General features: G+C 39.1%; 1 protein-coding gene across 4 annotated transcripts in view; it reads right to left on the bottom strand.

Annotated features, from left to right (window-relative positions):
• Positions 1–5,796: 5,796 nt before the first annotated feature.
• The window catches only part of FHDC1 (FH2 domain containing 1), a 50,620-nt gene continuing 40,657 nt past the window's right edge, over positions 5,797–15,759 (bottom strand). For all 4 annotated transcript variants that reach the window (XM_005307376.3, XM_042850251.2, XM_042850250.2 and 1 more), the window contains exons 11-12: positions 13,913–14,077; positions 5,797–9,920 (exon numbers count right to left, since the gene is read on the bottom strand). In XM_005307376.3, the coding sequence (XP_005307433.2) occupies positions 7,854–9,920; positions 13,913–14,077 (2,232 nt within the window). In that variant the 3' untranslated portion in view covers positions 5,797–7,853. The remainder of the gene's footprint in view (positions 9,921–13,912; positions 14,078–15,759) is intronic.

Here is a 15,759-nt window from a genome sequence, read left to right as displayed (position 1 = left end):
GTTGGTCCTTCTTTGAGCAGGTGGCTGGGACTAGATGACCTCCTGAGGTCTCTTCCAACCTTAATAGTCTATGATTCTGTGATTCTCTCCTGGCTATTCCCTTTATCTCTTATTCTGACTCCTGACTTCATGCCTCCTGTTACGCTTCCTTATGTGCTTGGAATAGCTTCCCACCTAGGTCTTGTCTAGACTAGGATGATAACATGTTAATTAACATAGAATCATAGAAATGTAGGGCTGAAAGGACCTCAAGATATCTTCTAGTCCAGCCTCCAGCACTGAGACAGGATCAAGTATACCTAAACCATCCCTGACAGGTGTATGTCTAATTTGTTCTTAAAAACCTCCAACAGCAGGGATTCCACAACCTCTCTTGGAAGCCTCTTCCAATACTTTACTATCCTTATAGTTTAAGAAGGCCAGGACAAACCCCTGCAGGACACCACTATATAAGCCCTTCTAGTTTAACTATTCCGAGTATGGTTTTTCGACCAATTGTGCCGCCATTTTACAACAATTCCATCTAGACCACATTTCTCTGTCTTAACAGTAGGGCTGGCTGGAAAACAATAAATCGGTTTCCCCAAAAATGTTGAGGTTTTAGTGTTTGTTTCCATTCCCATGAAGAATAAAACCAAGACCTTATGAAAATGTTTGTGAAAAGAGGGAGGGATGGTGGGCAGGCAGGCCAAGAACCCAATAACCCTGGGATGTGGGAAACCCATGTTCAAGGGCCTCCTCCAAATCAGGCAGAACAGAGACTTCAGCCTGGGTCTCTTATATCCCAGGTGAGTGCCCTAACCACTAGGCTATTAGCTATTCTGAGATGGGGTGTTCTCTCTTTCTGAAACCTTCCCATTAAAAGTTGCATCAAAACACAGGCTACGTTGGTGTGAAGGCACTCTACTTTGCTTACATTAGGTTGCTACCACCTTCCAAATCCTAGTCTAGACAAGGTCTTAATGTTCTGCTAGTACCTTCCCCAAAATACCATCTATATTTTGGTAACACTTTGGACCACCATGACATGCCACCATTTTTAAATGAGCTCTGTATTAAAAACATTGTGCTGTTAGGTTAAGGTCTTTGACAGTGGATTTTCTATCTTAAGTGAAGTCTGCTCTTTTTTTTTTTTTTAAATAAGCACCAACTTCCTTTGTAGCTATACACATTTGTATACCACATAAATATACTATGCACAAATTCAGAGTGCTCTGCATCATGTAGTAATTCATCAAGTCTATATTGATGAGCCATCGTTGGTTTTTGCAGGTTGGGGTAATGCTTTGCAGAAATCTTCCTCCATAAGAGGAGAGGGGGAAATTCTTACCATTAGTAAAAATTAGTGATTTAACACAAACTGGAAAAACTGCCCATTAGTCAAAAATTACACATGCATTTACCTCAACAGTTACAAACTGGCAGTTTAAATCTCTGGTATTTGCTCATGTCACTAAGATGGCACTGAAAATTATGGGTGGTTTAGGAGTCTTTTGGCAGAGAGGATATTTAAGTCCAATTGCCTGGCATTCTTTCATTACCACTCATGTATCTATTGACCCAGAAAGCCAAGAAAATAACACACACCCCACACACACACACTCCATTTCCCAGAGACATCAATTGTTCCATTTTTAGAAGAGTGTCCCCCAGCCTCTTGCACTATTCCTAGTATAGATACTCCCGTGATCAACAACTGGCTGCCCTTCCACTTGTGTCCTAGCAGTTCAGTAAGAATGAAAGGTGGAAGCTACTGAGATAGAAGCAGGATCCTTAAGACCATATCCCTGTATTTCTTGTCCTATCTTCCTCCCTTCGTAGGTGCTGGAACTAGGGGTGCTGGTGGTTTCCATTATATACAGAGGTTACAGCTTGGTTTAATGGCTCTCAGCACCCCCACTATATAACTTGTTCCAGCACCTCTGCCTCCCTTACCAAAGGCTGGCAGAGAATAACAATTTTCACACACCCACAAGAGGACCTGGGAAAAGGGGAGAGGATTGGAAGGAGAAAGAAGAAGTGAGAGGCTCAGAGAACTAAGAAAAAGCTTGAGAACAGAAAATGGCAGAACAGAGCTTTCAGACAGAAGCAGAGAAACAAAATGAAAGATAAACAGAGTGAGATTGTTAGGGAAGGATGGAAAATATAATAGGGATGGATGGAAAATATAAAAGGAAATGGGAGTGGGAGGAAACAGCAATGAGATGCAGAGAGGCAAACAGTTGTTTGAGGGATAGAAAGAAGAGCATGTTTGTAACAGCTTTTCATTCTAAAAAGGTAGTTATAGATTTTAATGATGAATACATCTGTAACACCTTCAGATGCCTCATGAAAAATAATAGAAACACAAACACTGAAGTTAGTGACTTGTATCTTTTTTTAGAGTAAAACTCAAGCAGCAATATGCATCACTACTAGTCAGCTGTTTGCTACAATGCTTCAGTTTAGGCAGGCACAAAGGACTCTAGCCCTTTCTCTGTGACTGATCTGTGTAAGTATTTGCCAGCAGTAGTACCTCCAACACTAATTTAAAGATGTTAATGATACAGAAGAAAGGATCCACATGGGCTTGAAAACTTGTCTCAAATTGTGTCTTAATTTATCACTTCCACGTTTGCCTAATACACCTGATAAATCTATTTCCATACACAACTTATTAGCTATTAAAAGCTAATAATGCATTACTGCAATTTCCAGACATATTTATCTTAAGAACATAAACAGCCTCAGGCCCCAGAACATGTGATAGCAGATGAAGATACAGAATATTACTTCTCTGAATAAGCTCTTAGAAGTGCACATATGTTATGATTAATCAACTAGCTTCCTTTACACTTGCAGAACAGTTAAGCATCACATGACAGTTCTGCTTAAATGAAGAGCTAGATAAAGCAATACTAATACAGACTACTCACGTTCTGGTTTTGCTGGGGGATTTTGATATTGGTTAGCTATTGTTTATTGCTCTCTACTACACTGAAGGCAACTTTCTTTGGTTTCTAATGACCCTTGGACAGAAGGCCGTCAGGAAGGCAACTCTCATAGTAAACCAAGAAACAAATGGCACAAACATGTGTGCCCAACTTTCTTTGATGCACACATGAACATGGCCCTTCTTCAATGGCTAGGATTTATATTTCAAAATAAAAAGATTGTCATTTAGCCCCATTTTGAGGCTGAGAAGAAATTCTGCTTTTTTGTCTTAGCTACTTTGCTACTGAATCCACATCCAATGAAAATAATCCAATGAAAATATGTGCCCATTTCCAGCAGAGGGTCTGTTTGCAGTTGCCAACTATTTTAAATCGTCAGTCTCCTTGATAAAAGTGGGTAGAATTTATATTTTTTTCTTCCACTTTGCCCATATAAAAGCATTAAAGTATTTTTTTTTAAATAGACAAAGATAGAATAGGACAGAGATGGCTATTGTGTATTTGTAGCCAACACCTAAAGCAAGAGAGATATATTCACTCCTGTGTCTCCAATACATCATCATTCAAAGGGAGTTTTCCCACACTCTTTACTTTGGACTGGGAGTCTCTTTTGGAGGGGTAAAAAACCTGAAACACTTATGCAACTTTCTGATCCTTCCCTATCAAGGCCACCCTTGCTAAGCATTGACTCATCATCTACAAACTCCCACTCCCTTCCCCTCCAACAAAATCAGTACGCTCATGATGACCTTTGCACTCCAAGTTGGTTCAGTGCAATAAGAAAGGATAGCAGCAGTTGGAGGTTAGCAGATTTTAAGAAAGGAGTAAGTTGACAGCTGAAAGTTTGTATTCATTCTGATATGTCATTGGCTCTAGGAAGCACAAATTCCAGGTACACTGCCAGTGATGGCCATATGCCAGCAAATAGCCTTGTTCCAATGCAAATAACTGACTTGACACACTGCTGGTAAGCTAGTCTCTTGATTACAGTCCTCAGTGGGTCTGTTTTAATCATTCTCATGGAAGACAAACATGCAGTCTTACAGTGAAAAATTATTTACAGGTACTGCACTTTAATGTCTTTTTTTTCCAGTTACAAGGTTATTTGCCCAGAAGTCATTACTAACAGTAAAGAAGATTCCCAGAATATGTCATTCGATCACCAGAGCTAGCTAGATTTAGATTAGCTATCCGTTAATAAAAAGGGAACAAGTTGCTGGCTGTTTAAGTAATGATGCAGTAGATGAACTCCATTGTTTTGGGTAGTGGTTATGTAGGCAAGTGTTCCCAAGATGTAAACAGTGTTGTGTTAAGTTTACAAATGTTAAGCAGTTAGAAAACTGGATATTTTGGTGAGGATAGAGTTGAAAGAAAGGAGCTCTGTTTAGTTTGGTCTGTTTAACTGTAGGTACATCATAACATATAGTAGTTAGCCAGACAAGATTAGAAAGATGTCAACAGATTGTTTCAAACAGCACAGTCTTGCACTTAGGTGCTATGGGAGACATGATGAAAACTTTTTCTTTCTTCCATGAGAAATTCATAAGCCATTGTAATGAGTGATGCAGTGAATCCCTGATTCTGAATGGCTATGTATGTAATTCCCACAAAGTGTAAATATTAGATACCTGTAAGTATGCCCCAGCATGTTTCCTTACTGTGCCAAAAGCTCTACCTGCCATCTAGCTCTAGAGATCACCATGTGTGCCCCTAGCTTCCTCATTCACCCTCACCTTGTCCCTCCACCCATGACCCAGCAACACCATAACTGGGGAGAGGGATCAGATTAATCTGTTACCAGAGACAAAAGTATTTGACATTTGGCAAAGCTGGAAGAAGTGGAATTGTCTCATTCTTTAGTCAACTCAGAACTGACTGCAATCTAGTTAACTATGGGTACATCTACGCAGCAAAGAAACTCCACGGTTGGCATACCCTATAAGGCCTTTCATATGCAAACTTGTTTATAGGGAAAGAGGTTGGGTTAGCTGATGTCACGGAAAATTAAACCTACAGGGCATTTATATCTGTCACTCAATTCTGACAGCAGATCTGGTAGTGAAAGTAACGAACTGGTACTTACAAACCCTGTTAAAATGAAGTTTAAAAAATTAAAAAACTTAAGACATGTTTAAATGGTAAAGGAGCCTTCCCACAAAGCTCACATCTATCAGCAGTCAGGCTGCAGGTCTTTGTCACTTATAAGGGACAAAGCACTGACTAAACAAGCAAAATCAGGAGCCGAACAAGTCTGAAAAGAGCAGTAATGCCAGCACAGAAAGCATTCTCCACAGCACAGGTGGAAAGGGTTTTCTTTTAGGAGAACGGATGTCCACTTGACATGGGCTGGCGCTGTATTTCAGCTTATACCAATTGCTATTTTATAAGGCAATGGAGGAAATAATAGATGAAATGAAGCGTTAGCCCATTTTTTCCTTTAAGTGTTATAGTAAAACAGTCATCACGCTCATTTCTAAACCCCTGGGAGTTATGAGCTAGGATTTCCCAATAAAGTGTGCATGCCAAAAAGTATGAAGATAGCAGCAGATCCAGACTTGTTAGTCCCATGAATATTTATCTTGGCCAAAACACAAAATGTGTGCAGAACATGCTGCACATACTAGCAATTAATCCTTCATTTTAGACCCAAATATGCTCCACAAATTTGCTGTTAACCCATGTTTGGAGCAGGAAGCCCTGCATTAGAAATGCTTAATCATGAAACTGAAGTTATATAAAATATCTTTTAAAAAATTAATCCAACATTTAAAACTTCCTGAATTTCTGTGTTAAAGCCATTCCTTCTGGGACACTGTCAGGTTGAGAACTATAGTGCCAAAACCAAAATAGAAAACAGGGAAAATATAAAGCACGACCCCGGTAAGTGGGAACTTTATTAAACTACCAAGTTACTCAGAAATGTATAAATGGTCCATTAAATACATTGTTTGTTTTTACAGACAGACATTTATATAGATATTTATTTACATTTTCCAAACACATTTAAATTACTTTTTTTCAAGCTTACTACCAATAAAAGATTTTTTTTTTTTAAAGTCACCTGCTCTCACAAATGTGTACACAAGGACACAGAGAGGGCTAAGGGACACACTTTCATATTTAACCCACAAGGGAGGGAAGATCCTAAAGCTTATAAGATTTAAAGCAATATTCACTCTGAGGTCCTTGCCTGTGAATTGAGTATAAAAATTCTCACTTTGAGACAGACTTTCACAAGAGGTCCCATGGAACAGCTGATAGTGTTTTGGTATGCTGTCTACAGTGGGATCTGCTTGGTTAAGGGCCACTTGCTTTATTAAAATCAGCTGGCTGTACCCGACTGGTTGGTTGCTAGCCCATGGAAGTGCGTGGGCAGGTAGCTAATTCTGAATGAAGTATACACTCCTAATGGAAGGGGGTAGTGGGAGTGATGTATCAGAAGGCAGAGATAAAATGAAATCTATTTGGAAAGTTGCATGTTGTTGTTTTTTTGAAAATGAGGTTTCATTCATAAGTGAATAAAAAGGCAACTGTTTAAATAAGATGTTTGGAGACAGTCAGTTTCCCCACACCTACATACATTTATCTTGGAAAGGCACAGAGCATGTTAAAACAAGTTTTCCCTCACTCTCTGTATCTTAGTCTGACATGGTGTTAAAATTTGTATCTGCAGAAAAAAAAAAGTATTTTTTTTAAAAAAGCTTATGAAACACTAGTTTAAAACATGTCTTTAATTCATCCTTTAGCCACTTTAAACATTAAAAACCACATTTGAAGCAGCCAAAGCAGCTTAAATTTACAAAACATTGTCCATGTGTAAGCTGTGTGTTTCCTGCTAAATGCTCCTGCTGACAAAGAAAGGAGGAGGAGGCGGCAGGGAAATGGCTGTTTCGGAGCCATAGCAACATTCAAGTAATTTGATAGTAGATAAACCAGTGGAAATAAGGAATGGTAAGAAAGTGCTCGGCACCAGGTTGCAGCCTTCAAATGTTGAGCTGCATCACCTTTGATATGTATTATAAATATGGCACTTTTGTATTACCAAAAGCTGGCAAGTTTGCATCTGACTGAAACGCGTCAGAACATGAGTAATTATTATCCCTAACAGCTACTGGTGATATTTCCAATAGGCATGACCTCCAGCTACGCTACTACATCCAGCACCAGTCATTTTTTTTACTATATTCTACTTGTACGTGCAAGACAATTCTGCCACACTCATGGAGAATAAACTTTCTGCCCAGCAGAGTTTTCCTTCCTTCCTACACAGACAGACACACATACACAATAAGACATGCCATAAATTCTTCAATGAGGTTAAGACAGCCACAAACAGTGAATGTCCTGTTTCACCATTTTTAGGCCAGCGGTTCCCAGTGTGTCCAATTGCCAGCAATGGACTTTGCAACAGGCACAGATGACTCCTGAATCCAAGGAATTAAGAGTGACAGAAAGCGTCTTCACCTAAGTTCATTTTCTGCACTATTCCAAAGGCGTTGTTTTAACTTTGAATAAAGGAACCAACTAGTATAACTGCTTACGCCGAAAAAAAAAAAAAAAAAAAAGGCTCCTGTATACAAAAACTGGCCATAACCCCCTCTTTTTTTTTTTCTTCTAATGTCACAAAATCATTTCAATTGGTAGTTTTAAAATTCCTTCAAGTTTGTTTTTTAACAATGTACTATACCACAAATGCACAAAAGATTTGTGGCATTTGTACTCCACCACAGTAACATTAAATACATTCAAATTCATGCTTATAGGACGAAGATCAGAACAAAAGTAGTTGCTGTCCTCTGATGGTGTACTGTACATTAGATACCAGGAGATAAATAGTGATATTACTGTTTTGGATATTTCACAAGACATCCAGTGCTTAAACATGTGTTCATATTCCAAGATGTCAAAAAGCCTAAACCCTTATTTCAATAATGGTTTAAATATCTTCCCTATTGTGGTCCGGTTTGCATCTTTCAATTTAAGGGACGACTTTTCCATTATACCTTGTTCCTTTGCTGTAGGTTCCACTTTAGCACTGAGAATATCACTATGGTCTGTGTTCCTTTTGACAACTCTAGCACTACTTGCTCGTTTTAGGAGGTTTCCAGTATTCTCCTTGGGGATGAGGTCAGAGTTTGCTGCAGGCCTCATTCTAGGTAGCCTCTGAGACACTGATCTTGTGATGCTTGGAGTTTTCGAAGGGTTAGGTAGATCCACCTTTGCACTCCTTGAGGAAGAGGCCACTGTGTTCCTTGCAAAGTTTGGTATAGAGGACAGTGTCTTGGGAGCACTGGCTGTTGTGCTTTTGTTAGCATCTGGAGGGGCCTGGGGTTTTACAGTGGAGCGACAAATCTTACTTTCATCTGGCTTTGATTTGGGAATACTTCGGACAGATTTAGAACCTAGCACTTTAAGAGAGCCCTTGCGCTGAACTTGGTCCCTCTCAAAATGGGCACTGCTGGAAGTTGCAGTCCCTCGCTGCAATTTTGGCTCCTCTACTGATAAGCTATGCCTGTAAGGAGTTCTTGGAAGGGTTTCTGTTGTGCCTCGGATAGAGTTGCGACGCGACAGTTGTGTTTCAGCTGTACTGGCCTCTCGAAGTGCTGGTTTGGCTTCTGGCTTTTTCAGACTGCTTGGTGCTTTGTTTGACCTGGAAATGGGCACCACTTTTCTCATACTCACATTTTCAGATGCATTCAAAGTTCTTACTGGTCTGGCAGTAGCTGTCTGGGTAGGGCGAGTGCCACTGGATTTTGAGGAGTTTAGAGATCTATCTTTTAGAGAGTTTCTCTTTGGTCCTAAGGATTCTCTACATTTTACAGGCTTTTCCTTAGGAAAGTTGTGCTTGCTGCTGGAGTCCTCTTTGTCATTTGAGGAAGTATGAAGAGAAGTTTCCTTTGCAGAGGACGAATTCAGATTTGAGGTGACTGTACTACTCCCACCTCGAGCATCATTTGCACAAGAGTAAGCTCTGCCATCTTGCTCTTTCGTTTCATTGCCAACTAATTTTAAATCATTTCCTTCTGAACAGTCGAAAGTCAGAGAACAATCAGTAGTATCAGATAAGTAGAATGTTGTCCCATGTTCTTTACTGCCAGAAACACTTGTATCCATAGATGTGGGGCCACTACTGGCATGCTCTGAAACTTCATTTTTGCAGCTTGCCACCTTGGCTTGACAATCATCGGCCTCTCTGGAACTTTTGTAAGAGGGCATTGGATCATCATTATCCACAGTGCTGAGGGAGTGCAAGCTCAAATCATCTAGAGTCTCTAAGTCTGCTGCACCAACATCCTCTAAGTTTATTAAAGGCATGTCTTCCATAGGTTTTGTTCCTTGAATATCAGACTTATGTAGGCCTTTAACAACTTTACATTCCTCAACAGCAAGGGCCAAAGCATTTATATCTGTTGCTTCCACACCAGGCACACTGGACCTGTGCTGACTTTTGTCGGTATCCTTTTCTGAGTAATAGAGGTTAGTACTGGTAGAGCTCACCTCCATGTCTTGTAAGTGACTGGGCTGAGCTGAAGGCAACTGAGACAGATCTGCGCTATCCATTTTGGTTTCAGGTGCTTGGTGTAAATTCAAGTTATTTAAAGTGAGATCTCTAGGCTCTTTGGATTCAGTCAAGGCTATGTTGGGTCTTGCTTGTCGTGTGTTTGCACGAGGAAGGCTGTTGAATTTGTTTGGATCCTCATCCTTGGAGATTTCCAGGAACGTCCGAAGCTCTCTATCTGTAGTAATCCCTAAGGACAGTCGGGAGCGCCTAGTGCTGGGGTTTCTATTCAAAGGACTTTGAGGTCTCTGCTGCAAGAAAGGTAGAAAATCCTCCAGTCCTTTTTTAGCCAACGTCTGAACATCATTTTCACTGCTACTTCTCCCAAAGTTCCCAAGCTCTCCAGCGGCCCAGGATCGGCGCTTTTCCTCCAGCTCCCTTAATCTCTGCAGTTGGTGAATTTCTTGACTCTCTCGTTCCCTATTTTCCTGTCAAAAAAAGGAGGAGAGTGAGGAATAAATACACATTTCAGAGTGAAGCATCCCTTATTTCAAAACAAGCTAGATGAGGCCACCTATCCCTTCATTTTTTCCTACTGTGGTCAGTTCCCCACTCAAATCACCATGGCAACTATTGTACCATATGGAGAACAGTTTCCTGCCTAACTAATACAGCTCATTAGACCGGCCAGCATAGGAAGCACTGAAAAACACTATCAGACCCCCGCAGAGACCAAGAATATGAACTACAATATGCTAGGTTTTAAGTCCACTTTTAGTAAGTTTTAAGTCAGCAATTTTCATTGCATATGCAAACATTTAAACCAGAAACATTTTAGACAAACAATTAACCTCAGCCATTAAAACAATCTAGTTTGACGCCACAAAAATCCATATGGTCCCCTGGATCCATTCCATCCTTCTGGACTTGACGTATCGAAGAGCTTATACTGAAGCACCCCAGATGCAATTGTTCCTCGACAGGTGGCATTCTATAGCCAAGTTCCTATGAACTCCACAGTGGCATAGCCCAGATTCTGTGGCATTCTAGTGCAGCAGGCAGGAATTCTGTGGCAGAGACTTCATCACTTGCATGTATAATTGATTGCTCTAATCAGCACAATTAACTTGTGTTCTTTATTTTTATAATAAATTCAGTGTTACGCTGTCCCCACACTCAAAATTGGGAGCAGGCTGAATGTTTTTCTGCTAAAATCACTGGCAGTGACATAGTTAAAGACAGCATTCAAATTGTCACCATTAGATTTCATATTTAAATTATTAAAGCCTTATCTGCACTACATTGTTTTTTGAAACATGTACACCTATTCCTAATACCACTGCAACTGCACAATGGAGCGAATGCTAGTATAGACAAGGTACTGATGACAGCCATCATTTCCCACTATTTTGCTAAAACCTAATCAGAGGAGGGCTATGCAGCAACATTTAAAGACAAAAACAAACCACACACACCAATATTCATATGGAGGTTTGTCTACCCTACCACGTCTTCTGTTGCTACAACAAGAGGAGCTGCACCAGTGGTAACAGCTGCAATGGGATGAAAAATTTTCAGAAAAAACAAAAAAAATTAGTGTGGACATAGTCTTCAATGGGTGGAGTAGTTCCTACCTCTCTGAGCTATTTTTCAGGCTGCCATCAGACTCAAGAAGATCAGATATCCTCGGAAAGACCTACAACACTGTTTTTTCAAAATCAAACTCTCTTCTTGAAAAAGGGAACGCTTGTATGTTGGAACAAAATTCTGGGGCAAAGGGTTTATTCCATGATAATGGAATGCACTAAATCCTGTCTGTAGGTGGTCTCATTGAAGACCGATCAACTTTAAATAACCACTTTCTAAATATGAATTGGTTAAAAAAAATTGCATATAATATACCTAATAGTGGAGTCATCCGTCAAGCGTCTATGGTTCTACTAATTATTTCCCTTAAAAAAATACACATCTTTTTAAGGAACTTTATAAATTGTTACCATACACTTTGTTGTAATGTATCATTGCATGATGTTTCTCTACATTTTTCTATTTCTTAAGGTTACACATTGAACTTTCTTACCCCAACCAGGATATATTTCTGGGGATTTTCTTATGCTATATTTACAAACATGACATACTCAGACATGTTCAAACATATTAATATTCAAAAAACTTCCAAATGCAATTCTTCTTCTGGATCCAGTGCACTCCTGGTATCAAATGAATATCTTCTGTCCTTGGTCTATTTTGCTGTGTGTCTACATGCTGCATTTCCGCCCCCCCCCTCCCCCCCCCCCCACACTATAACCTCTTATATTTTTTGGAACCATTCCTCTGTTTTAGGGCTGTTTCTTATTCACCGCAAGAGGCTACCATTAGTCTAGTGGCTATTAGCAAATATGAAATTAATTATTCATTTATCTGAGTGTGACCTTTTCCACAAGAAAGAGCCTGGAGGATCACCCGTGGATAATAAACAAACAATTTGTAAAGTTTGGTTACGAAATGCATCCCAATACATGAATTGCACATGTCCTCTATATGCACAAAATCAGCTCTTTCACTATAATTTATTCACTTATCCAAACTCATGGTTTTGTTTTATAGGGGCACGCATGCACACACTAACCAGGCTGGTGTAGAGTACTACAAAACAGTATTTTTAAACAAAATATTCTTTTATCATGCTACACAGAGACTGCTGACCCTCTCTTCCAAACTGAAGAGTATTTCCCTGGTGTAATTTGTCAATCCTACTATATATGATAAAATGCCAAAAGGATTTGGATATTTTGTGAGAAGTTGTCAGCAAGTAATAAATTACTTTTTTTATTTGCTATCCATCCAGAAGTCACCACTTTTAAAGTTAACTTTCTATATAAAACAGCTTTCTAGAAAGTTGGAAAATAATGCTAAATTGAAGGTGTTGATACCAGAGGAGACTGCAAGTTAAAGTTGGGTTTGATTTCTTTAATTAAAAATAAAATAAAATAAAACAACACTAGAGAGAAATCTCTTTAGTATACAACTGGCTAGTTGTGCTTATTCTATGACTTTCCCAATCTTGAAAGCTCTCTGGTTCACAATTGGCAATAAAGTCTGGATTATTTGCAATGGATGTCAAATCTCTAGCTCTATCCCAAATGGAAAGGGTAGCTTGCCTTTGCCAAAAGGGTGGGTTCACATTTCTGGAAGGCATAATTTTTATTACATTATTAATCCATCAGAGCCTAGCAATATTCACACTACTAAAAAAATTATCTACCCTGCTGTCAACACAGAATGACAGAATATATGAGTTAGAAGAACAGACTGGGGGGGGGGGGGTCAGACTCTACAAATTGCTGTCGAATGCACAAAGTAAACAAGCAAAAAATTATTATCTAGCTTATTCCAATGTGATTATTTTAAGTGTACAGTTAACAGTATTCAGAACTTTGTTGTTGTTGTCAGAAATGCAATCCAGGTTGATGGTATTCCTTTAATATTGAAATACCCTGTACAGGCTAAACAGAATAAGGATTGGTCTGAGATATTATACATTTTGAATTAGTTTTGTTCAATATAATCCCAATTCAGACTACTTAAACAGGTGAGTAGTCACACTGAAGGCAATGGGACTACTCCAGATGCTTAAATTATTTGTTATGAACCTGGGTATTGTATATCTGTTTTATTTATGTGTATTTATAAGCCGGGAGTATTGTTCAGATCTTCATGTCCCATCCAACAGTACTTTCTAGTGTATTTTTAATATGCCAATATCAAACAGTTACTTAATTGGAAGTTGCCTGTTTATACCATTATACAGCACTGTAGGGGAAAACAGGCATGACGCATTGGATTAAATGAGACAAAGAACATATTTATGTACACAAAGCTGTCCCTGGAAAAAAGCAAAGCTGCCAATGACAAAAGTAGAGCAAAGGCTACGGAGGCTGTTTTCACACCATAGCTGCCATGACCACACTGGCAGGACTGGAGGTCACCTATAATACAAGTCTTGAAATAGATACAATCTGTTAGTCTGCTTTCCCATATCACCCCCCAAAAGGTCACAAAGTCTTCATGGGACCCAAAACACCACTTAATGCCTTCCTCTGGAGGGAGAAAGAATGCAAGTCAGAGACAGGGAATTTTTACAGACTTGTAAGGAGGGTGAGGGAGGAAGCTATCTTATAATGACACTTAGATGACTGGCCTGACGTCCTCTAAATAATCTAATTGGCTAGTAAAAAAATATTTGGGGCAGCAAAACGTTTGACTTGATTATTAGATTGGCTACAAGGCTGGGAGAGGTAGCTATTTTCCAATTTGCTTAGAGCAACAAAAGCCCTGGAAATGGGCAATTTGCCACATTATATTAATTCAAACAAATATGTCAAATATAGGGATGTTAGGTCCCTGAAGCAGTCTTAGATCACATAAAATAAATCTCTTTATTCTTAAGTGAAAGAAAATGTGTTTTCATTCTCCTTACCTTAACAGCTTTGTTGAACTTTATGCAGAAGTCCCTGAATATCTGGAAGCACTCATCCAGTTTCATGGTTTCTTTGTCTTCACAGAAAAAGTCAATAAGTGTATTTCCTTCCTCCTGTAATTCTCGTTTCCAGTATTCTAGTTCTTTTAGTTCTTTTACAGCAAACTGCAGTAAAACATATACATTGTAAGCCAGACATATTAAGAATTTATACATCTGATAGATACAGTAGGTGCTGATGAAATCCATGTTCCCATCTACCAGCTATCACAGAGTCCAATAAATCAGGACTTTGAGAGTAACATCCTACAATGTAAAAGCAGACGTGTTGCCATTTCAGTGAATTGAGGAAGAAAGAAAAAGAAAAAAGATAAATCAAAACAGTAATTCCAATGAGCAAGATGTGTCACTAGATGAAGGATTAAAAGCAAAACAACATGTTTCAAACTTTAACTCTCAGAACAATACAGTCAGGTTGGAGTTGCCTCATATCAAGCTGCACTAAGAATATGATGAGCTTTCTTGTCTACAGCTGCTGATCCTTCCCAAAATGACTTCGACTTTCCTGCTGGCAGGTCCCTTCTCTCCCCTAGAATTTACCCTTGCTACACTAATTTCCCATCCTTTCCCTCTGGACTAGATCCATGACTAATTCCATTACTAGTTCCATCCCATTCTTGATCATATTACTGGATCCCAAACCCACACACATCCCAGAAGCCCTCCTGTATACCCCACACATACAATTCATTCACAGCACCCCAATTATTGAGTTTCCAGGAGCTTGTCTTCATTACAATATTTTATTGTGTTTGAACATGGTTGTGAACAATGGAGCTAAGTAACATGACAGTGATGAGTTAGTGTAGACCAGGACAATTTTTGGTCAATGCCATGTCATTGCCCACATTTATGTGCCATGTCTGATTGCTCACAACTGTATTTAGGAGTGGCTGAAAGATTTCCTTCAAAAAGGGATTTGATAGAAAATTGGCCTTTCAGCTAATGAATAGATTAAAAAAAAAGGTGTCTGCTCTCCATGGGTAGTTTCTAATTTTCCATCCCAAACCTGAAATATTTTGATTATGAAATGCTGCTGTGGTGCTTTATGGGAGTTGTAGTTTCAATGCCTCATGCTCCTATTCTCTTCTATAGGGCAGGCTCCCCAGTTGGACTACATCTCCTATGATGCATGACGGTCTCCCCTCTTGGAGAGTGGAGGTGGTTCATCATGTGAGACGAAGTCCATCTGGGGATCCAGGATCATGGAAAACCAAAAATGGAACCCTAAATATTTAGACTAAAAGAGCTTAATTTTTAACCCACATATTTCAGATTCCAATTTTCCAAGGAAGATCCAGACAAATTTCCTCCCCCCATTTTCATGGAATAATACCCCCCTCAAAATTTCTGACTAGATCTGGTTGTATTTAAACAGTATAGCATTTTGAAATATACACAAGGTCTGAGGGTCTTCCATGAGGAAGTTGCTCAGATACTACAGTGATGGGCATCAGTGTAAGAACCTAAATAAGAATCTATATAATGTTTTATACAAACGTTTAACGAAAAACAGGAATGGACTTAGGCATTTTAAATCCAAGCCTTTTTTCCCCAAGGAATTGACAAAATAAAAGTTAAGTCTAACAACCACTAAAGACAAACTAGTGTTTGAACAAGCTTAGGATATCGCAATATTGCTCTAAAAAATATTGACTGGATTATCTTATCCTCCCTCTTTTCTCTTAAATGTATATACATAAATAGACACAAATAATGCCATCAGCTCTTTTATTAGTTTAATTTAGACAATGAAAGAACAACAGTCTTAAAAGTATAACAAAAAG

The sequence above is a fragment of the Chrysemys picta genome, chromosome 5, assembly GCF_011386835.1.
Source record: "Chrysemys picta bellii isolate R12L10 chromosome 5, ASM1138683v2, whole genome shotgun sequence".
Classification (NCBI taxonomy): Eukaryota; Metazoa; Chordata; order Testudines; family Emydidae; genus Chrysemys; species Chrysemys picta.
The sequence above is the reverse complement of the archived record's forward strand: the minus strand, read 5'-3'. Positions and strand labels throughout refer to the sequence as shown.